This window comes from Oncorhynchus clarkii, chromosome 20, assembly GCF_045791955.1.
Source record: "Oncorhynchus clarkii lewisi isolate Uvic-CL-2024 chromosome 20, UVic_Ocla_1.0, whole genome shotgun sequence".
NCBI lineage: Eukaryota > Metazoa > Chordata > Actinopteri > Salmoniformes > Salmonidae > Oncorhynchus > Oncorhynchus clarkii.
Genome location: NC_092166.1, coordinates 51529620 through 51554525, shown reverse-complemented (window position 1 = coordinate 51554525; position 24906 = coordinate 51529620). Strand labels below are relative to the sequence as shown.

At 43.3% G+C, this 24906-nt stretch overlaps 1 protein-coding gene across 3 annotated transcripts in view; it reads left to right on the top strand.

The window, feature by feature from the left end:
• The first annotated feature begins 719 nt into the window (after positions 1-719).
• Positions 720-24906, top strand: part of LOC139376481 (actin binding LIM protein 1b) — a 103173-nt gene continuing 78986 nt past the window's right edge. For 2 of the 3 annotated variants that reach the window (XM_071119113.1, XM_071119114.1), the window contains exon 1: positions 720-1203. In XM_071119113.1, the coding sequence (XP_070975214.1) occupies positions 885-1203 (319 nt within the window). In that variant the 5' untranslated portion in view covers positions 720-884. Of the gene's footprint in view, positions 1204-1875; positions 2126-24906 lie in introns of those variants that run through there. The other variant, XM_071119116.1, reaches the window with a different exon arrangement.

Sequence of the window (24906 nt, the reverse complement as noted above, 5' to 3'; positions counted from 1 at the left end):
CCTTAGAGGGCATAATGTCCTTGTCAAAGAACTAGCTTCATTACTTTTTAAAAATGTTTTTATTTAACCTTTATTTATCCAGGCAAGTCAATTAAGAACAAATTCTTATTTACAATGACGACCTGGCCAGTGACAACTTTAACCAATCAAAAAAGATTTGGACTCAAATCTGCAGCAACAACATTGAAACAGGGTTTTGATTGTAGATACTGCTCCCGATCAAATGTAATCTAAGTAGTTACATGGAATTACACCACCAAGTCCCCTCTCCCTCCAACGATAAATTATTCACTTCTCTGCTTGCCCCTAGATTGTATTCCATTCAATTCAATAATAGAGAATGGATAGGAAAATGCATTGACCTGTGATCTAGCTTAACTGTGGCTTTAGCTATAAAGAGATTCATTTGAACTGTAATACATGTGATGGTAAAAAAACAAGGCTGAAGTTCATAATCTTCTTAAAGATTCCCCCAATCACAGGAGATTACCATAGATGCATGCTGCTCTTGTTTTGATATGCCTCAGGGGCATGAAATTGGATGAGGGGGAAATGCAGGATGATAGAATGACTGTACCAGCCATTTGACTTGACTTACTGCGTCACGGCTCCACTGTTATACCTTCCCTGCAGATAAACACTAAAAATACATCCCTCTTAATCTTCTTAAGGGAGTGAGTAGGAGTTAGTCTTGCAGTGCTTAACGGACAACACAAACACACACACAATGTTACAAAGTCTTAGAGGTCAGCTTAATACCTGAGACGGTTCAAAGGGTGTTTGCGGTTTTCGCTGCTTTAACTGTTCGGCCGCCCTACCGTTCCTGTGTTCTGCTTTACCATACGGCCGTCCTAGTGTTCCTCTGGTTCTTGCAGTCCTTCTGCATGGTTTCTAATTTTCAGTCAGTTTGCAACCCTCGTTGCTGGGCCGAGACCTTTGTTAGTATCGACATGCCAAACCTCAGCAGCCTGGGCAAGATCTGTGGCTCCAGCCGGGGCGAGGATATGGTGGTGATGGACAGGGCTAAGCGCAAGAATTCGGTTAGGCGCATGTCGATCATTGAGGATGGTCAGATTGCTGAGGTTCTCTACCTGATTCCGAAACAATCAATGATGGAGCAGCTTCCCTTCCTGAACCCCAACGACTATATCCTGTGTGAGCGGATGGTAGGCATGCCGCCAGACATGGGATCAATTGGACCAGGTAAGGGATTGCTCATCTGCCTAGTGTTGCCACCATTCCGATTTGGTCTGAAAACCAGGCTTGTTATTCTGAAGGCGAGCGATAAAGCTATTCAGTTACCGTAATTGCTGGACTATAAGCCGCTACTTTATTCCCACACTTTGAACCTCGCGGTTTATACAATGACGCGGCTAATTTATGGATTTTTCCCGCTTTCGCAAGATTCATGCCGCCGCCAAAAAACTGAGCACCGTCACATAATGTGACGTAAATCGAGCGCGCTCAAACTTCCCATCATTCTGATTACGGTAGTAATTTTGTCACCCTCATCATGGCAAAGACACAGAGAAATGCATATGATGCAGCTTTCAAGTTGAAGGCGATCGATCTGGGTGTTGGAAAAAGAAATAGAGCTGCTGCATGGGAGCTTGGCCTTAATGAGTCGATTATAAGACTTTGTAAACAGCAGCGTGAGGAACTGACTCAGTGCAAAAAGACAACAAACCTTTCAGAGGGAAGAAAAGCAGATGGCCCAAAGTATTTGCAGCCACTCGACATCAGCGTAAATCGTGCATTTAAGGTGGCGCTCCGTGTTCAGTGGGAGGCTTGGATGACAAGTGGGGAGAAATCCTTCACTAAAACTGGCAGACTTGACCATAAGTTGCTCTTCGCATGCGAAGAGCAACTTATGGTCAAGTCTGCCAGTGGGTCCTGACAGCGTGGAGCATTGTCAAAAAATCCACTATCATCAACGGGTTTCGAAAGGCTGGACTGCTGCGTGTTGAAGGGGCAGCATGAGCTCAGCGGGGTATTTGTCTCCGGATGAAAGTGACGAGAGCGACAATGAAAACGATCCAACATGGGATGAAGCAATTCTGAGGCTATTCAACTCCGACACCGAAGGAGATGACTTCAGTGGTTTCAGTGCACAGGAGGAGGCTTGGTAGGCTACTGTTTTAATTTTTGTTACAAGCCGTGTTTCGTTAAAGCCTATTTATTTTTGTTACAAGCCGTGTTTCGTTTAAAGGCTGTGTAAAGTTAATTTGTTTCAATGTACCGGTAGGCACCTGTGGCTTATAGACATGTGCGGCGTATTTATGTACAAAATACATATTTTTTAATAATTCAGTGGGTGCGGTTTATATTCAGGTGCGCTTAATAGTCCAGCAATTACGGTAGATTGTCTTTGAAATTAATTCCTTTAATGTCAAAAGTTTTAGGACAATTTGGTAACACTTTATTTGGTGAGTTGAACTTGTTCAACTTTTAACAAAATGTTCTATTAACTATCCACTAACCCTAACCTTAATCCTTACTCTTACCCTAACCCTAACCCTAAGAAGATGCATATAAATAGAGTGTCAGTTTTCAAATCTGTAAAGGGAGTCACCAAGAAACAACATTACCTTCAATCTCCCAGATTGAATTTGGTCTGAGTTGGCAGCCCTACTGGAGTGGTGGAGTTTGTTTTAGTATGGTCAGGGAGTGAGAAATTAGTGAAGAAAAGAGATCGGGACAGTGGAAGGTAATAGAAGGGGAGAAAACATTGAGAAATAACTCCTATTAAGACCTTCTTGAATAGTGTAAGAGGGAAGGAAGTGGGAAACAAGAGAAGAGGGGGTATTGAGGAGTGAGGAAAATAATGGGTAGACTGGAGGGAGGAAGAGAGAAGATAGAGAATGGGAATACATTTTATTTTGGGTATGTTGAATTGACTATTTCTAATATAAATCTAAAAAAGAAAAACAAGTAGGTGGCCAGTGCGATGCAGAGAACATTAGTTAACTATTTACAGGTAATATTTACAAGGAGCAGATACGTCTATAGTATACAGTATATAACATCAGGAAGCTCAACTGCAATGAGTTTCGACTACAGGAGTATTCATCAGTCAAAATACAAATGCCAATGTAATTATATGTGGGGACTTCTCAATTTGAGCTCCATTCAATGTGCAGACATGTTAGTCTGAGGAGTCCGTGTTGTGGGCTCTAGAGAATAGAATACAGTGGCTTGCGAAAGTATTCACCCCCCTTGGCATATTTCCTATTTTATTGTTTTACAACCTGGAATTAAATTAGATTTTGTGGGGGTTTGAATCATTTGATTTACACAACATGCCTAACACTTTAAAGATCCAAATATTTTGGGTGAGGAAACCAACGAGAAATAAGAAATAAAAACTGAAAACTTGAACGTGCGTAACTATTCACCGCCCCAAAGTCAATACGTCGTAGAGCCACCATTTGCAGCAATTACAGCTGCAAGTCTCTTGGGGTATGTCTCTATACACTTGTCACCTCTAGCCACTGGGATTTTTGCACATTCTTCAAGAAAAAACTTCTCCAGCTCCTTCAAGTTGGATGGGTTCCGCTTGTGTACAGCAATCTTTAAGTTATACCACAGATTCTCAATTGGATTGAGGTCTGGACTTTGACTAGGCCATTGCAAGACATGTAAATGTTTCCCCTAAACCACTCAAGTGTTGCTTTAGCAGTATGCTTAGGGTCATTGTCCTGCTGGAAGGTGAAACTCTGTCCAGAGTCTCAAATCTCTGGAAGACTGAAACAGGTTTCCCTCAATAATTTCTCTCTATTTAGCACCATCCATCATTCCTTCAATTCTGACCAGTTTCCCAGTCCCTGCCGATGAAAAACATCCCCACAGCATGATGCTGCCACCATCGTGCTTCACTGTGGGGATGGTATTCCTGGGGTGATTAGATGTTGGGTTTGCGCCCGACATAGCGTTTTCCTTGATTGCCAAAAAGCTCAATTTTAGTCTTATCTGACCAGAGCACCTTCTTCCATATGTTTGGGAAGTCTCCTACATGCCCTTTGGCGAACACCAAAAGTGTTTGCTTATTTTTTTCTTTAAGCAATGGCTTTTTTTCTGGCCACTCTTCCGTAAATGCCCAGCTCTGTGGAGTGTACGGATTAAAGTGGTCCTATGGACAGATACACCAATCTGCTTTGCAGCTCCTTCATAATATAATGAGATCATGTGACAGATTATGTAACACTTAAATAGAGTCCACCTGTGTGCAATCTAACTACACTGCTCAAAAAAATTAAGGGAACACTTAAACAACACAATGTAACTCCAAGTCAATCACATTTCTGTGAAATCAAACTGTCCACCTAGGAAGCAACACTGATTGACAATACATTTCACATGCTGTTGTGCAAATGGAATAGACAACAAGTGGAAATTATAGGCAATTAGCAAGACACCCCCAATAAAGGAGTGGTTCTGCAGGTGGTGACCACAGACCACTTCTCAGTTCCTATGCTTCCTGGCTGATGTTTTGGTCACTTTTGAATGCTGTCGGTGCTTTCACTCTAGTGGTAGCATGAGACGGAGTCTACAACCCACACAAGTGGCTCAGGTAGTGCAGCTCATCCAGGATCGCACATCAATACGAGCTGTGGCAAGAAGGTTTGCTGTGTCTGTCAGCGTAGTGTCCAGAGCATGGAGGTGCTACCAGGAGACAGGCCAGTACATCAGGAGACGTGGAGTAGGCCGTAGGAGGGCAAAAACCTAGCAGCAGGACCGCTACCTCCGCCTTTGTGCAAGGAGGAGCAGGAGGAGGACTGCCAGAGCCCTGCAAAATGATCTCCAGCAGGCCACAAATGTGCATGTGTCTGCTCAAACGGTCAGAAACAGACTCCATGAGGGTGGTATGAGGGCCCGACATCCACAGGTGGGGGTTGTGCTTACAGCCCAACACCGTGCAGGACGTTTGGCATTTGCCAGAGAACACCAAGATTGGAAAATTCTCCACTGGCGCCCTGTGCTCTTCACAGATGAAAGCAGGTTCACACTGAGCACATGTGACAGACATGACAGAGTCTGGAGACGCCGTGGAGAATGTTCTGCTGCCTGCAACATCCTCCAGCATGACTGGTTTGGCGGTGGGTCAGTCATGGTGTGGGGTGGCATTTCTTTGGGGGGCCGCACAGCCCTCCATGTGCTCGCCAGAGGTAGCCTGACTGCCATTAGGTACCGAGATGAGATCCTCAGACCTCTTGTGAGACCATATGCTGGTGTGGTTGGCCCTGGGTTCCTCCTAATGCAAGACAATGCTAGACCTCATGTGGCTGGAGTGTGTCAGCAGTTCCTGCAAGTGGAAGGCATTGATGCTATGGACTGGCCCGCCCGTTCCCCAGACCTGAATCCAATTGAGCACATCTGGGACATCATGTCTCGCTCCATCCACTAACGCCACGTTGCACCACAGACTGTCCAGAAGTTGGCGGATGCTTTAGTCCAGGTCTATGAGGAGATCCCTCAGGAGACCATCCGCCACCTCATCAGGAGCATGCCTAGGCATTGTAGGGAGGTCATACAGGCACGTGGAGGCCACACACACTACTGAGCCTCATTTTGACTTGTTTTAAGGACATTACATCAAAGTTGGATCAGCCTGTAGTGTGGTTTTCCACTTTAATTTTGAGTGTGACTCCAAATCCAGACCTCCATGGGTTGATACATTAGATTTCCATTGATCATTTTTGTGTGAATTTGTTGTCAGCACATTCAACTATGTAAAGAAAAAAGTATTTAATAGGAATATTTCATTAATTCAGATCTAGGATGTGTTATTTTAGTGTTCCCTTTATATGTTTGAGCAGTGCACTTATGTGACTTCTGAAGGTAATTGGTTGCACCAGATCTTATTTAGGGTGTGAATGCAAAGGGTGTTAATGCATATGCATGCACCAATTTATCTGTTGACATTTTTTTTTAATTTTTTGAAACAAGTCATTTTTTTTCATTTCACCTCACCAATTTGGACTATTTTGTGTATGTCCATTGTATGAAATCCAAATAAAAATCCATTCAAATTACAGGTTGTAATGCAACAAAACAGGAAAAACACCAAGGGGGATCAATACTTTTGCAAGGCACTGTATACTTTTTTCTCTTTTTTGTACCAGTTTAAGGTCTACAACTGTGTTTTGTATAAAATTAAGAACAGCATGTAAATCAAGGTTATTAATCAGCTTTAGCGGACAATTAAGAAATTGGAATTGTGTCACCGGTGACCAGGGCTCAAAACAACAAATGATATTTTGTAAAATGGTGTTGCCAATTTACAAAAGTTAGGATCACCACAAGAAATTTAGGAGCACCAGAAAATAAGAATTTTAAAATGGATTGAGAAACAGCCTATATTGGGCCAATATTAAATCTAGCTACTTTTGAAGCACATGTTGTGGGTTAGAAACTAATATCTAACACTGTAAATACATTTCTTTATTATACAAGCAAAAATTTTGACATGAATACCTGTGATTGAAATTGCTAAGTGATTTGTGGAATTTTAGGTTTCTACATTGTGTAAAAGCATTTATTTTCCCTCTCTCTTTAAAAATGTCATGTTTGTGATGATGACGGGCAAGAGATCTGTCATTCACTCATTGCTATCTATGATCATAAGTAGATCTCCTGAAGAAGCGATCCCTTTTTTTCTGTGCCCCCACATGTTTGAATATACTGGTAAAAATTGCCAGGTTGTTAGCTAGCTAGTTAGCCAATTAAATAACATCATTGAACAAATGTAAACAGATGGTGAACTACTTTGCCTCGCAAGTAGTTTTAGAATGGCCCACTACATGGTTTATGAATGTAAAATGCGGTCAGGTAATCCGCTACAGAAAGATAAAATGTTGTGCCGGTAATATGGGTCAGATGTTTTGACCTGGTTGGAAGCAAGTCGTTTTCAGTGTAGTCAGGGTGCAACCATGACGCTAACGATCTGCACTTGCCTGTTTCTCTAGAGCACTCAGAAACAACAGTACAGTGCCTTATCATTACAGCAATTATTATTTGGGAGATTTTTTTTCATAGTCGCACAACAAAATATTCTGCATGCAACCAAATTAGTGACACACTAGAGCCCTGCCGGTGACGTTACTGCTGCCTACCTGTAACAGGTTGGTGTTACAGTATCATACTTTACTCCCTGTGGTTGTGGACACCGTTGCGCATTGCGGCTACTGGAACGTGGCGTGGCGCAGATTACCCCCCTAACACATGGGCCGAAGTCTTGACAGACAGAACATTTTATTTGACTATTTTCATTTGTTAAAGCCAGTGGAGGATGTAACTAATCAACTGTTAAGCGACACTGTTAATATTTGAGTTTAAACAATTTAAAACTGGCGTTGTATATATTTATGTCAATAATTGGGAGCCCTCTTGTGTAGGGTAAGTTAAGTGACAGATGGTTTACTGGGAGTTTGACCCTATTTGGGGAAGCCTGCATTCCACCTTAGAGGCGAGCATAGGACAGTTTCATTTTGTACTGTGTTTATTATTTTGTTTATTATTTTATTATTTTGAAGGTTTTATGTCAGGGGGGTGGGGGGATGTTGTTTGTTGTGTTATTTTGAGGGTTTTATGTCAGGGGGGTGGGGGGGATGTTGTTTGTTGTGTTATTTTGAGGGTTTTATTTCAGGAAGTGGGGGATGTTGTTTTTTGTGTTATTTTGAGGGTTTTATGTCAGGGGGTGGGGGATGTTGTTTGTTGTGTTATTTTGAGGGTTTTATGTCAGGGCGTGGGGGGGATGTTGTTTGTTGTGTTATTTTGAGGGTTTTATGTCAGGGGGTGGGGGATGTTGTTTGTTGTGTTATTTTGAGGGTTTTATGTCAGGGCCTGGGGGGATGTTGTTTGTTGTGTTATTTTAAGGGTTTTATATCAGGGGGTGGGGGGACGTTGTCTGTTGCGTTATTTTGAGGGTTTTATGTCAGGGGGTGGGGGGATGTTGTTTGTTGTGATATTTTGAGGGTTTTATGTCAGGGGGGTGGGGGGATGTTGTTTGTTGTGTTATTTTGAGGGTTTTATGTCAGGGGGGTGGGGGGGATGTTGTTTGTTGTGTTATTTTGAGGGTTTTATGTCAGGGGGTGGGGGGATGTTGTTTGTTGTGTTATTTTGAGGGTTTTATGTCAGGGGGTGGGGGGATGTTGTCTGTTGTGTTATTTTGAGGGTTTTATGTCAGGGGGTGGGGGGATGTTGTTTGTTGTGTTATTTTGAGGGTTTTATGTCAGGGGGGTGGGGGGATGTTGTTTGTTGTGTTATTTTGAGGGTTTTATGTCAGGGGGGTGGGGGGGATGTTGTTTGTTGTGTTATTTTGAGGGTTTTATGTCAGGAAGTGGGGGATGTTGTTTTTTGTGTTATTTTGAGGGTTTTATGTCAGGGGGTGGGGGATGTTGTTTGTTGTGTTATTTTGAGGGTTTTATGTCAGGGCCTGGGGGGGATGTTGTTTGTTGTGTTATTTTAAGGGTTTTATATCAGGGGGTGGGGGGACGTTGTCTGTTGCGTTATTTTGAGGGTTTTATGTCAGGGGGTGGGGGGATGTTGTTTGTTGTGATATTTTGAGGGTTTTATGTCAGGGGGTGGAGGGATGTTGTCTGTTGCGTTATTTTGAGGGTTTTATGTCAGGGGGTGGGGGGATGTTGTTTGTTGTGTTATTTTGAGGGTTTTATGTCAGGGGGTGGGGGGATGTTGTCTGTTGTGTTATTTTGAGGGTTTTATGTCAGGGGGTGGGGGGATGTTGTTTGTTGTGTTATTTTGAGGGTTTTATGTCAGGGGGTGGGGGGATGTTGTCTGTTGCGTTATTTTGAGGGTTTTATGTCAGGGGGTGGGGGGATGTTGTTTGTTGTGTTATTTTGAGGGTTTTATGTCAGGGCGTGGGGGGATGTTGTTTGTTGTGTTATTTCGAGAGGTTTTATGTCAGGGCGTGGGGGGATGTTGTTTGTTGTGTTATTTTGAGGGTTTTATGTCAGTTGGTGGGGGGATGTTGGTTGTTGTGTTATTTTGAGGGTTTTATGTCAGGGGGTGGGGGGATGTTGTCTGTTGCGTTATTTTGAGGGTTTTATGTCAGGGGGTGGGGGGATGTTGTTTGTTGTGTTATTTTGAGGGTTTTATGTCAGGGGGTGGAGGGATGTTGTCTGTTGCGTTATTTTGAGGGTTTTATGTCAGGGGGTGGGGGGATGTTGGTTGTTGTGTTATTTTGAGGGTTTTATGTCAGGGGGTGGGGGGATGTTGTCTGTTGCGTTATTTTGAGGGTTTTATGTCATGGGGTGGGGGGATGTTGTTTGTTGTGTTATTTTGAGGGTTTTATGTCAGGGGGTGGGGGGATGTTGTCTGTTGCGTTATTTTGAGGGTTTTATGTCAGGGGGTGGGGGGATGTTGTTTGTTTTGTTATTTTGAGGGTTTTATGTCAGGGCGTGGGGGGATGTTGTTTGTTGTGTTATTTCGAGAGGTTTTATGTCAGGGCGTGGGGGGATGTTGTTTGTTGTGTTATTTTGAGGGTTTTATGTCAGGGGGTGGGGGGATGTTGGTTGTTGTGTTATTTTGAGGGTTTTATGTCAGGGGGTGGGGGGATGTTGTTTGTTGTGTTATTTTGAGGGTTTTATGTCAGGGGGTGGGGGGATGTTGTTTGTTGTGTTATTTTGAGGGTTTTATGTCAGGGGGTGGGGGGATGTTGGTTGTTGTGTTATTTTGAGGGTTTTATGTCAGGGGGTGGGGGGATGTTGTTTGTTGTGTTATTTTGAGGGTTTTATGTCAGGGGGTGGAGGGATGTTGTTTGTTGTGTTATTTTGAGGGTTTTATGTCAGGGGGTGGGGGGATGTTGTTTGTTGTGTTATTTTGAGGGTTTTATGTCAGGGGGTGGTGGAACGTTGTTTGTTGTGTTATTTTGAGGGTTTTATGTCAGGGCGTGGGGGGGATGTTGTTTGTTGTGTTATTTTGAGGGTTTTATGTCAGGGGGTGTGGGGATGTTGTTTGTTGTGTTATTTTGAGGGTTTTATGTCAGGAAGTGGGGGGATGTTGTTTGTTGTGTTATTTTGAGGGTTTTATGTCAGGGGGTGGGGGGGATGTTGTTTGTTGTGTTATTTTGAGGGTTTTATGTCAGGGGGTGGGGGGATGTTGTTTGTTGTGTTATTTTGAGGGTTTTATGTCAGGGGGTGGGGGGATGTTTTTTGTTGTGTTATTTTGAGGGTTTTATGTCAGGGGTGTGGGGGGATGTTGTTTGTTGTGTTATTTTGAGGGTTTTATGTCAGTGGGTGGGGGATGTTGTTTGTTGTGTTATTTTGAGGGTTTTATGTCAGGGGTGGGGGATGTTGTTTTTTGTGTTATTTTGAGGGTTTTATGTCAGGGGGTGGGGGGATGTTGTTTGTTGTGTTATTTTGAGGGTTTTATGTCAGGGGTGGAGGGATGTTGTCTGTTGCGTTATTTTGAGGGTTTTATGTCAGGGGGTGGGGGGATGTTGGTTGTTGTGTTATTTTGAGGGTTTTATGTCAGGGGGTGGGGGGATGTTGTCTGTTGCGTTATTTTGAGGGTTTTATGTCATGGGGTGGGGGGATGTTGTTTGTTGTGTTATTTTGAGGGTTTTATGTCAGGGGGTGGGGGGATGTTGTCTGTTGCGTTATTTTGAGGGTTTTATGTCAGGGGGTGGGGGGATGTTGTTTGTTTTGTTATTTTGAGGGTTTTATGTCAGGGCGTGGGGGGATGTTGTTTGTTGTGTTATTTCGAGAGGTTTTATGTCAGGGCGTGGGGGGATGTTGTTTGTTGTGTTATTTTGAGGGTTTTATGTCAGGGGGTGGGGGGATGTTGGTTGTTGTGTTATTTTGAGGGTTTTATGTCAGGGGGTGGGGGGATGTTGGTTGTTGTGTTATTTTGAGGGTTTTATGTCAGGGGGTGGGGGGATGTTGTTTGTTGTGTTATTTTGAGGGTTTTATGTCAGGGGGTGGGGGGATGTTGGTTGTTGTGTTATTTTGAGGGTTTTATGTCAGGGGGTGGGGGGATGTTGTTTGTTGTGTTATTTTGAGGGTTTTATGTCAGGGGGTGGAGGGATGTTGTTTGTTGTGTTATTTTGAGGGTTTTATGTCAGGGGGTGGGGGGATGTTGTTTGTTGTGTTATTTTGAGGGTTTTATGTCAGGGGGTGGTGGAACGTTGTTTGTTGTGTTATTTTGAGGGTTTTATGTCAGGGCGTGGGGGGGATGTTGTTTGTTGTGTTATTTTGAGGGTTTTATGTCAGGGGGTGTGGGGATGTTGTTTGTTGTGTTATTTTGAGGGTTTTATGTCAGGAAGTGGGGGGATGTTGTTTGTTGTGTTATTTTGAGGGTTTTATGTCAGGGGGTGGGGGGGATGTTGTTTGTTGTGTTATTTTGAGGGTTTTATGTCAGGGGGTGGGGGGATGTTGTTTGTTGTGTTATTTTGAGGGTTTTATGTCAGGGGGTGGGGGGATGTTTTTTGTTGTGTTATTTTGAGGGTTTTATGTCAGGGGTGTGGGGGGATGTTGTTTGTTGTGTTATTTTGAGGGTTTTATGTCAGTGGGTGGGGGATGTTGTTTGTTGTGTTATTTTGAGGGTTTTATGTCAGGGGTGGGGGATGTTGTTTGTTGTGTTATTTTGAGGGTTTTATGTCAGGGGGTGGGGGGATGTTGTTTGTTGTGTTATTTTGAGGGTTTTATGTCAGGGGTGGGGGGATGTTGTTTGTTGTGTTATTTTGAGGGTTTTATGTCGGGGGTGGGGGAACGTTGTTTGTTGTGTTTTTTTGAGGGTTTTATGTCAGGAGGTGGGGGGGATGTTGTTTGTTGTGTTATTTTGAGGGTTTTATGTCAGGGGGTGGGGGGGGATGTTGTTTGTTGTGTTATTTTGAGGGTTTTATGTCAGGGGGTGGGGGGATGTTGTTTGTTGTGTTATTTTGAAGGTTTTATGTCAGGGGGTGGGTGGGGGGGATGTTGTTTGTTGTGTTATTTTGAGGGTTTTATGTCAGGGGGTGGGTGGGGGGATGTTGTTTGCCTTTATTAACCATTTGATTCTTACACGTTCTACTTCAACAGTGTTTTGACTAACTTTTTGGTACATGCTTTTTCTTTCGTCACAAGATATGATCGGTGATCTTATACAGGGTTTTCATCTCTATTTCAGTCTTCATTTAGAAATCTCAACTTTTAATGACTGACCATTCAGATTTTGGGGTGGCAGTTGGGTGATCAGCTATTAGGTTTACAAGCTGGAACATCAAGGCAATGAACGGCCAGGTTAAACGTACTAGAGTATTTAGTTATCTTAAGAATTTAAAAACCGATATAGCATTCTTACAAGAAACACATCTGTGTGCAGCAGATCATGGTAGACTTGGTAGATGGTAAATCTTGGGTCGGACAAATATTCCACTCAAAATACAATGCTAAGGGGAACAGCAGTACTTATTCATAAGAAAGTACAATTTACCGCTGCTGACATAATCTTGGATCCACAGGGGCATTTTGTTATGGTGTCTGGTTCTCTCTTTCACACCTCTGTTTTGCTTGTAAATGTTTATGCTCCCAATTTCATTAACAAACTTATTTCTTTGCTGCCCAATGTCAACTCACACCATTACATTTTTGGAGGTGACTTGAATTGTGTGATCCACCCAGGATGTGTAGATCCATGGAGATTCCTTTTTCCCCGTAACAAATAATTATATTTATTTTCACGTGCACAACTCCTATTCTACAATAGACTACTTTTTTGTAGATAAAGCCCTTCTCCCCTCTGTTAAGAAAGTAGAATACTCTGCCATTGTTATTAGTGATCATGCTCCTCTGTCACACGACTTCTCATTCTCATTGAACTATACAGATCGCCCTGTATGGAGATCTTTACTTTTAAACAATTCATTCTGCACCATTATTTCGAATGGAATTGAAGGTCTTTGTTGAGACAATTAAAACTGATTTGATCTCTCCATCTACACTTTGAGAAACACTTAAAGTTGTTCTTAAAGGAAAATTTTTTTTCTCTTCCTCTCCTCAATAAACAACCAAATATAACAACAACAGCTGATCAACTCAATTCTGGAATTAGACCAACAGTGCTCCACCTCTCCATCACCAGATCTTTACAAAGAAAGGCTGAGTCTTCAAACTTAGTACAATTTAATATCCACCAATAAGGCTGAGCAGCAGCTACTCCGTGCACGCGGTTTTGTTTACGAACATGGAGAAAAGGCTGGTCGACTTCAACTCAAGTGAAAATCTGCCGCACAGCTGATCCCTCAAGTTCACAACACCTCGGGTGTCTTAAGTTAGTCCCACTGAAATCAATAATACTGTCACCCCCCCCCCCAAAAAAATGTGATCTTTACACATCTGAATCACCTGAAGACAATTCAATTATGAATGACTTCCTTGACAATTTGGAAACTCCTACCAGTAATACAGAGAGGAGACCTTTGAAGCTAGAGGAGATTATTAATGAAATTACAGCAATGCAAAGTGTGAAATCTCCTAGCACAGATGGCACCCTAGCACCCAATCAAATTTATACAATACGTTTTCTGCCAAACTAGCCCCTCTCCTGATTGAACTGTTTGAAAATTCCCTGGACCTGGGTGTTTTACCCCAAACCCTGACAGAGGCGTCGATCACATTTTTGTTAAAACCCGGCAAAGATGCATCTGAGTGTGGCTCATACAGACCGATCTCCCTTTTAAATGCAGGTTTAAAAATATTAGCGAATTTGCATGCCTCTCGAATAGAATCAACGGAGCAGACAGGATTTATTAAGGGTCGGCACTCCTTTTCTAACATTTGCCGTCTGCTTAATGTCAGGGGAGAATGGGAATATTTATTCTCTGTACTGGGAAAATGTGGCTTTGGTGCAAATTTTATTTTCTGGGTACAACTGTATTCATCACCCAAGGCTTCAAACTTTGTTCACAGTATTTCCCATTATCAAGGGCCACACGCCAGGTGTAACCGATGTGAAATGGCTAGCTAGTTAGTGGTGGTGCGCGCTAATAGCGTTTCAATCGGTGACGTCACTCGCTCTGAGACCTGAAATAGTTGTTCCCCTTGCAAGGGCTGCTGCTTTTGTGGAGCGATGTGTAACGATGCTTCGTGGGTGTCAGTTGTCTATGTGTGCAGAGGGTCCCTGGTTCAAGCCTGGGTAGGGGCGAGGGGACGGACTAAAGTTATACTATTACACAGGTATGTCCAATGTCCCCTCTGTTATTTGCCCTGGCGCTAGAACCCCTCTCTATTATGCTAAAGACAACACATGTTATCTACAGATGGGGACTGGAACACAAAGTTTCCTTGTATGCAGATGACTTGCTTTTATCTCAGACCCTGAAATGTGGGTCCCTGAGGTAGTGGACCTATTGCATAGGTTTGGTGTGTTTTCGGGTTATAAATACATTTTCCTATTAATTCATTAGCATTACAAATTCCGTGGGATACTATTCCATTTCGTATGTCCAAGGCTGGCTTTAAATATTTAGGGAACAATATCACATGTACCTCGTCTTCCCTCCATGATGATAACTTTATTTCTCTGTTCAGCAAACTTAAACTGGACTTTCAGAGATGGAGTATTCTCCATTTTTACTTTAGCTGGTAATGCGAATTGTATCAAGATGAGCGTATTGCCCAGATTTCTGTATTTGTTCCAGTGTCTCCCTCTTTTTTTTCTTCACTTTATTGGATAAGCTTATGTCTTTTTTATGGGGTGGTGGTATCAAACAGAAGCCAACTCATGTTTCTCTTAATCTTTGTCAGCTTTAGTCACCTCCACCATCTCCCTCTTTCTGTTTACGCTACACATGCAATCCAATTGTTGTCAATACTCTTGAAATTTGGACTCAATTCCATCAACATTTTAAATTCTGTGATTTCTCTATTGAATGTCCTTTATTTAATAATCACCTATTTCTTCCAGGCAAACTGAATTCAGCTTTCAGCCTTACTAAGTTTAATGTTGCCCGGATCTCTGGCAGTCTATGGGGGTGCCACAGAGTTAAATTCTCGGACCAACTCTCTTCTCTATATACATCAATGATGACGCTCTTGCTGCTGATGATTCTATGATCCACCTCTACGCAGACGACACCATTCTGTATACCTCTGGCCCTTCTTTGGACACTGTGTTAACTAACCTCCAGACGAGCTTCAATGCCATACAACTCTCCTTCCATGGCCTCCAACTGCTCTTAAAAGCAAGTAAAACTAAATGCATGCTATTCAACCGATCGCTGCCCGCCCTTCCAGCATCACTACTCTGGACAGTTCTGACAACTACAAATACCTGGGTGTCTGGTTAGACTGTAAACTCTCCTTCCAGACTCACATTAAGCATCTCCAATCCAAAATGAAATCTAGAATCGGTTTCCTATTATGCAACAAAGCATCCTTCACTCATGCTGCCAAACATACCCTCGTAAAAACTGACCATCCTACCGATCCTCGATTTCAGCGATGTCATTTACAAAACAGCCTCCAACACTCTACTCAACAAATTGGATATAGTATATCACAGTGCCATCCGTTTTGTCACCAAAGCCCCATATACTACCCACCACTGCGACCTGTACGCTCTCGTTGGCTGGCCCTTGCTTCATATTCGTCGCCAAACCCACTGGCTCCAGGTCATCTACAAGTCTCTGCTAGGTAAAGCCCTGCCTCATCTCAGCTCACTAGTCACCATAGCAGCACCCACCCATAGCATGCGCTCCAGCAGGTATATCTCACTGGTTACTTCCAGTTCTCTGCTGCCAATGACTGAAACGAACTGCAAAAATCTCTGTAACTTGAAACTCATATCTCCCTCACTAGCTTTAAGCACCAGCTGTCAGAGCAGCTCACAGATCACTGCACCTGTACATAGCCCATCTGTAAATATCCCATCCAACTACCTCATCCCCATACTGTATTTATTTATTTATCTTGCACATTTGCACCCCAGTATCTCTACTTGCACATTCATCTTCTGCACTTTCTACCATTCCAGTGTTTAATTGCTATATTGTAATTATTTCGCCACCATGGCCTATTTATTGCCTTACCTCCCTTATCCTACCTTATTTGCACACACTGTATATATACTTTTTCTACTGTATTATTGACTGTATGTTTTGTTAATTCCATGCGTAACTCTGTGCTGTTGTATTTGTCGAACTGATTTTCTTTATCTTGGCCAGGTCGCAGTTGTAAATGAGAACTTGTTCTCAACTATACTACCTAGTTAAAATAAAGGTGAAATAAAATAAAAAATATCCCATCACTCAATAAAATCCAATCTGGGGGGCCCCCCGGGTGGCGCAGTGGTTAAGGGCGCTGTACTGCAGCGCCAGCTGTGCCATCAGAGTCCTGGGTTCGCGCCCAGGCTCTGTCGTAACCGGCCGCGACCGGGAGGTCCGTGGGGCGACGCACAATTGGCCTAGCGTCGCCCGGGTTAGGGAGGGCTTGGTCGGTAGGGGTGTCCTTGTCTCATCGCGCACCAGCGACTCCTGTGGCGGGCTGGGCGCAGTGTACGCTAGCCAAGGTGGCCAGGTGCACGGTGTTTCCTCCGGCGCATTGGTGCGGCTGGCTTCCGGGTTGGATGTGCGCTGTGTTAAAGAAGCAGCGGCTTGGTTGGTTGTGTATCGGAGGACGCATGACTTTCAACCTTCGTCTCTCCCGAGCCCGTACGGGAGTTGTAGCGATGAGACAAGATAGTAGCTACTACAACAATTGGATACTACGAAATTGGGGAGAAAAAGGGGTAAAATTCAAAAAAAATAAAAATAAAATTTTTAAAAAAAAATAAAAAATCCAATCTGAGAGGAGAGTCTGGAATACTGCCTTACTTACTGTAAATGGAAGCTCGTCTTGTGCCCGGCTAAGCATAAGACAGTATAAGGTACTTCACCATATCCATTTCAGCAAGGCCAGATTGTCCAAATTTTACCCAAATTTTGATGGAACATGTGACAGGTGTAAAAGCTCCTTGGCGGACTTGACCCACATATTCTGGTCCTGTCCTTATCTGGCAGATTATTGGTCCACCAGATTTAAAACCCTTTCTGAAGCATTTGGTATAAAGTTGCAGCCATTCTGCAGAAATTGCTACTTTTCGAGTACCAAACAACAATCCTTCCTGGGAAAAATGTACAATGTCTTTACATTTTTATATTTTTTTAAGAAACCTGTGTGTGTGTCTGCTTGCTTGCATGTGTTTGTGTGTGAGTGTACTGTGTACACGTGTGTATGTATCCATGTGTCCCATATGACAACTTGAAGTACATGTTTACTTAAAGACGATTAGCTCATTGAGTGTGTTGTACCTACACAATAAAGATTTCGATGTGTTTTTAATGGGGTACAACCACTTGGCTTGGGGTGATACCCTGTAAAGGTCATCCTTTGAACTTTTAGTTGTAGGTACATTATTGTACCCCAGTTTATATCTCAGATATTACCTTACTTACATGTAGTCCACAGATACAAAACCATGTACTAAGAAAAGGTACACTTTGCCATTGTAGGGAACTACCATAGTGACAAAAGCATGTGCTCCAAAAGTGACAAAAAAGTCAGCAAAACATAATAATGCTTTGCTGGATGACTAGCTTGCTAGATAGATATAAAGTATGATTGTATAGTTGAGAGGAATAGCTTGTAAATGTAGCTAAGCCAACAACAGTTTTGAGTATATTATATACCATTTTGGGGGAGGGTTTGGTGGGATTTTAGAAATTCTTCTGCGACCCCATTTTTATATCAGGCAACCCCATAATGGGGTGGTGTCACGTTCGTCATAATGATTGGACCAAGGCGCAGCATGCGTAGAGTTCCACATATTTTAATTAATAGAGACTCACCAAACAAAACAAACAAGCACAAACGAAACGTGAAGCTACTGGTGTGCACACAGGCAACTATCTGTAGACAGAAGATCCCACCAACAACGGACCAAGCAGCGTGCCCGGGAGATAATGGCATCCTGGTCTGTGGAGGAGATTATGGAGAGAACATCCTGGACTTGGGACGACATAATAGCAGTAGAGAAGAGCCTGCCATGGAGGCAGGCGGAAGCAGCGAAAGCGACGAAGTCGGGGAGGTAGGCCACAGAAACCCCAATAAAATCAATGGGGGGCACATGGAGCAGTCGGCGGTGCAGAAGAGTGAACCAGAGCCAGTCTGGGAGAAGAAGGAGAATTTGGAGGAGATAGAAATGGGAGAGTTGTTGAGTTGGTGGAGGATGCACGGATTTGAAATGAAGGAATGTGTTGTCAGTTTGGTGCCACTTGAGTCAGCTCCCCGTACTCGTCCTGAGAAGTGTGTTAAAGTTCCGGAACAATTGATGCCGGCTATACACACCAGGTCTCCAGTGCACCTTCACAACCCAGTTGGCTACGACCCACGGTCCGGTGTCCCCGGCGACGATCCAAGGTCCGGAGCATCCGGCGACGATCCCAGCACCAGAGCCGCCATTGAAGATGATGCCGTATCCACAAGCGGAGTAGGTACTGCTCCCCTTACTTACCCTCCCCTATTGAGTCAGGTTTTGCGGTCGGAGTCCGCACCTTTGTGGGGGATACTGTCACGCCCTGACCATAGAAAGCTTTTCATTCTCTATGTTGGTTAGGTCCGGGTGTGACTAGGGTGGGCCATCTAGGTGATTTATTTTTCTATGTTGGCCTGGTATGGTTCCCAATCAGAGGCATCTGTTTATCAAATCAAATTTATTTATATAGCCCTTCGTACATCAGCTGATATCTCAAAGTGCTGTACAGAAACCCAGCCTAAAACCCCAAACAGCAATCAATGCAGGTGTAGAAGCACGGTGGCTAGGAAAAACTCCCAAGAAAGGCCAAAACCTAGGAAGAAACCTAGAGAGGAACCAGGCTATGTGGGGTGGCCAGTCCTCTTCTGGCTGTGCCGGGTGCAGATTATAACAGAACATGGCCAAGATGTTCAAATGTTCATAAATGACCAGCATGGTCGAATAATAATAAGGCAGAACAGTTGAAACTGGAGCAGCAGCACGGTCAGGTGGACTGGGGACAGCAAGGAGTCATGTCAGGTAGTCCTGGGGCATGGTCCTAGGGCTCAGGTCCTCCGAGAGAGAGAAAGAAAGAGAGAATTAGAGAGAGCATATGTGGGGTGGCCAGTCCTCTTCTGGCTGTGCCGGGTGAAGATTATAACAGAACATGGCCAAGATGTTCAAATGTTCATAAATGACCAGCATGGTCTAATAATAATAAAGCAGAACAGTTGAAACTGGAGCAGCAGCACGGCCAGGTGGACTGGGGACAGCAAGGAGTCATCATGTCAGGTAGTCCTGGAGTATGGTCCTAGGGCTCAGGTCCTCCGAGAGAGAGAAAGAAAGAGAGAAGGAGAGAATTAGAGAACGCACACTTAGATTCACACAGGACACCGAATAGGACAGGAGAAGTACTCCAGATATAACAAACTCACCCTAGCCCCCCGACACAAACTACTGCAGCATAAATATCATTGTCACTGATTGGGGGTCATATTTAGGCAGCCATTCCCCTTTGTGTTTTGTGGGATCTTGTTTTTGTGTGGCTGCCTGTGAGCAGCCCAGAACTTCACATTTCGTTTTTCTTCTGTTTTTGTTTGGTGAGTTTATTAATTATTAAACATGTGCAATTCTTATGACTCCTTAATTCTTATGACTAACGTGACAGGTGGCGACTCCTAGTTTGGGAACCACTGAACTAGACAATATCAGCTAACGTTTTTTTGCTAGGTTTTTTAGCCCATAGATTTTGTTGTAATGTTTGTCACTCAAATATCACATGAATACACATTAGACATGGCGAAATGTATAGAAATGCAAGAGAAATAGCTTTAAAACAGCTCAATGTTTTCGGCATCCCATGACAAAAAGTGTATAAATGCAGGAAATAAGCTGTATACCTGGAAAATTTTCTCTCTGGCAACAAGAGGGTGTGAAAGGTTTGTGGCATGAACAGTGCTTGTGCCCATAGAAATAGACGTGACGTGCACGCAAAGGGGGGTGTGGGATGTTCCCCAATGTCAGAAGGGGGACCTGAGTCAAACATTGTGGAACCCCTGATCTAATCGCTAATCTAGTGTTAGAAAAAAACATTGTGTTTAGCATGATTTTTGAATGCCTACCTCATCTCTTTACCCCACACATACAATTATCTGTAAGGTCCCTCAGTCGAACAGTGAATTTAATAAACAGATTCAACCATAAAGACCAGGGAGTTTTTCCAATGCCTCACAAAGAAGGGCACCTATTGGTAGATGGGTAAAAACTAAAACAAAACAGACATGGAATATCCATTTGATCATGGTGAAGTTATTAATTACACGTTGGATGGTGTATCAATACACCCAGTCACTACAAAGATGTGTGTCCTTCTTAACTCAGTTGCCGGATAGGAAGGAAACCGCCCCGGTATTTCACCATGAGGCTAATGGTGATTTTAAATCAGTTACAGAGTTAAATGACTGTGATAGGAGAAAACTGAGGATGGATCAACATCTTTTCACCATTTGTCCTGAACACAAAGTGTTATGTTTAGGGTAAACCCAATACAACACATTACTCAGTACCACTCTCCATATTTTCAAGCATTGTGGTGGCTGCATCATGTTATGAGTATGCTTGTAATCGCTAAAGACTGGGAAGTTTTTCAAAATAAAACATTTACGGGATGGAGCTAAGCACTGACAAAATCCTAGAGACAAATGTGGTTCAGTCTGCTTTCCACTAGACATTGGGAGATGAATTCACCTTTCAGCAGGACAGAAAAATCTACATTGGAGTTGCTTACCAAGAAGACAGATTGGAAGAGTTTTGACTTAAATCTGCTTGAAAATCTATGGCAAGACCTGAAAATGGTTGTCTAGCAATGATCAACAACCAATTTGACAGAGCTTGGAGAATTTTGAAAATAATAATGGGCAAATGTTGCACAATCCAGGTGTGGAAAGCTCTTAGAGAGTTACCCAGAAAGATTCACATCTGTAATCTCTGCCAAAGGTGATTCTAACATGTATTTACTCACGGGGTTGAATACTTACACTGTATATACAAAAGTATGTGGACACTCCTTCAAATTAGTGGATTCGGCTATTTCAGCCACACATGTTGCTGACAGGTGAATACAATCACGCACACAGCCATGCAATCTCCATAGACAAATATTGGCAGTAAAATGGCTCAGTGACTTTCAATATGGCACCGTCATAGGATGTCACCTTTCCAACAAATCAGTTTGTCAAATTTCTGCCCTGCTAGAGCTGCCCCGGTCAACTGTATGTGCTGACATTGTGAAGAGGAAATGTCTAGGAGCAACAATAGCTCAGCTGCTTATGGTAGGCCACACAAGTGTGGTAGGCCACATAAGCTCACAGAACGGGACCACTGAGTGCTGAAGTGCGTAGCGCATAAAAATCATCTGTCCTCGATTGCAACAATCACAACCGAGTTCCAAATGGCCTCTGGAAGCAACATCAGCACTATAACTGTTCGTTGGGAGCTTCATGAAATGGGTTTCCATGGCCGAGCAGCAGCAAAAAAGGGTTTGGCGGATGCCAGGAGGACACTATCATACCTTAAGGGAACATTTCGGCATTTCGTGTATGATTACTAGACGTCCGAAATCGTTTGTAAAATTTGCGGTCGGCGTCGGGCCGTGCGGTAGGGCCGGACCTACCGGGAAGTCATCAAATGAACTTTGTCGGACATTCGGTTTCCGTTTTATAAAATAAACAAGTTTTGGACCATTTTTCCGCTATCCCGGAAATTCCCACAAGAGGGCATACGGAATCATATGGCAATTTGGCAAAACATCACGAATCACGACGGGGCCTTATCTTAAAAACGGAAAATATTTCGAAGCCGAAACTTGGTGAGCGTAGGTTTGGCATAATGGGCAGTTGGCCCCGAACAAGATGGCGTCTAGGCCTCGACGGTTTTTGAGTTATGGCCATTTTTCTGGGATTAAAGGTCCAAAATGGAAATAGAGAAATTATTTCTCCACTTCAGGTCAAAGTCAAGGAGCCTCCGGTGTCAATAAAAAAAGAACCAGCCATTTATCTATCGTCATTTAAGAGAAACGGAACAATGACAACTTGGTGATGTTCACAAATAGGCAGGGGTTTTTTTCAACGGTTACAGATCCAGTTGCAGGGTGTTCATACAAATCTTTTTAAAGTGTGCTGCGGAGCTCTGCGAGATTTCTGTGATTTTCTATGATTTTCTGAAATAACACACAGATACTAAACCCTCCGTAAATAACTCAGTTCTTAACGTAAAGACGTAAAACTCAGGATTATGTAAAGGCATACCCCAATCAGGATATGAGTTTATTTGTAGCTTCCTGTGCCAACCGGAAGTGCCTTAAATGGTGTCTCAGGGGCTGTTTCGAAGGGTTAAAAAAGTCAGATCTGTCCAAAACTTCATATATGTGATTAGGCAACCCCCATGAACTGTAAATCAGTCATTTTTCCCCAAAAAAATTCAAAGGAAAAAAAAACCACACTAAAACACAACTTGGAAGGAGGGACGTATTGGGGTGCGTAGAGACAGACAGTGGCTGCAATAGTTAGCTTTGTTCGAGGTAAAAAAGAACCGTCGGACTTAGAGTTCCGAAACTTTAGAAACCTGTTCTAGACCTCCGGTCGATGGTGCGTGGTGAGTTACGTGGCTCTAGACGGTTCTCGGACCGAGAAACAGCCTCGTACATTTGCAATACCTTCAATTCATTTTGACCATTACGAAAATGACGACGTTTAGAAAAGTCTCAGAGACGCAAGGCTAGGTGCATTGAAACCGGCTCGGCCCATAGAGACGGACCCCAACGTTTCTGTCCGATAGCTCGTTCAAGGACCCCGTAGCAAGGCATGGAAAAAAGTGTATTTTCAGCACCAATTAGGGTTTTTCTCGGACACCAAATGACCTATCGAGCCGAAACTCTGGATTCGGGGTCGCCTCACATAGGCCTTCACATAATGTCCGAACTGGACCCGCAGCTAGAACGTAACTATATGTTTTACCTTTTTATTATGTTTTTAACTAAAGGCGCTGTGAATTATGGGACTGCTCTGACATATGTGATAGTTGGCTTCTAAATGAGTAGGAAAAAGTGGGTTTGGTGTCATAATGACATCTAATTGACTGATGGACACTGACTTGCTAGTTGACTTTTGTGCATTTGCAATATGTTTAAACGGAGAGGGACCATCACCAAAATGGCATTCTGAAATCAACACAAAAAATGGCATCACCATAGTCTCCAGACTGTGCCGAGTTCAACGAGCTATCCCGCTTGACCGTAGCTCGCTCGGTCTAAGCGCAACGACCATTAGAAAAGTAGGCCCAAAATGAAGCCTGCCCCACAATGTAATTTGCTTTTGAGTGACAGTGAGAGAACCGTTAGGGTGAGAAGAAAAATTCCACCACATGAATGTTCCTAAGGTCCTCCCGATCTGTGCAAGCCTAACCTTGACCGTGTGGCATTAACCCTTAACAGTAAAACAGTGTATTTTGATCTCACAGATTACAGTGTCATCTCTCCCCATAGGAATACATTGCCTGCACCCCTAATTTCAACCTGAAGTCTATATGGGTTATGAATGCCGTATTAACCTGTCTTCGGTACCAGTCCATCAGGCCACTATGAGGTCTACCTGTGTTGATTCTAAGCTTCCTGGACTAACCGGAAGTGGTTAAAATCACCCTAAAAGTGTTTACCCATACCCTGCCTGCAGTTTGATAGACATAGTGCATTCGACCCTGTGTAAATCAGTCAGTTCTTAACGTAAGGACTTAAAACTCAGGATTCTGTAACAGCATACCCCATTGAGGATATGTGTTGATTTATAGCTTCCTGTGCCAACCGGAAGTGCCATAATTGGTGTCTCAGGGGCTGTTTCGAGGGGTTAAAAAAGTCTGATCTTTCCAAAACTTCATACATGTGATTAGGCAACCCCCATGAACTGTAAATCAGTCATTTTTCCCCAAAAAATTCAAAGGAAAAAAAAATCACACTAAAACACAACTTGGAAGGAGGGACGTATTGGGGTGCGTAGAGACAGACAGTGGCTGCAATAGTTAGCTTTGTTCGAGCTAAAAAAGAACCGTCAGACTTAGAGTTCCGAAACTTTAGAAACCTGTTCTAGACCTCCGGTCGATGGTGCGTGGTGAGTTACGTGGCTCTAGACGGTTCTCGGACCGAGAAACAGCCTCGCACATTTGCAATACCTTCAATTCATTTTGACCATCACGAAAATGACGACGTTTAGAAAAGTCTCAGAGACGCAAGGCTAGGTGCATTGAAACCGGCTCGGCCCATAGAGACGGACCCCAACGTTTCTCTCCGATAGCTCGTTCAAGGACCCCGTAGCAAGTCTAGGAAAATAGTGGATTTTCAGCACCAATTAGGGTTTTTCTCGGACACCAAATGACCTATCGAGCCGAAACTTGGGATTCGGGGTCGCCTCAGCTAGGCCAACACATAACATAAGAAATGGACCCGCAGCTAGAACGTAACTACGTGTTTTATGTTTTTTTTATGGTTTGAACCGAAGGCGTTGTGAATTTTGGGCCAGCTCTGAAGTATGTAATAGTTGGCTACTAAACGAGTTGGAAAAAGTGGGTTTGGTGTCAGTTTGTATCAGTTTGGTGTCAGAATGATATCTAATTGACTGATGGACTCTTGTCCATTTGCAATATGTTTAAACAGTGAGGTACTATCACCAAAAGTGACATTCTGAAATCTACCCTAACGAGCGATTGAGATGAACCAGAATCACTGCAAAGCCATCCCGAGTTCATCGGGCCAGTCAATTTCACATTCCTGCAGGATTTTTATAGCATGACAAATTCGTGATGGTACCTGCCCATTAAAACATATTGCAAATGCACAGTGACTTTGAAAAAGTAAGGAAACATAAACAAAAA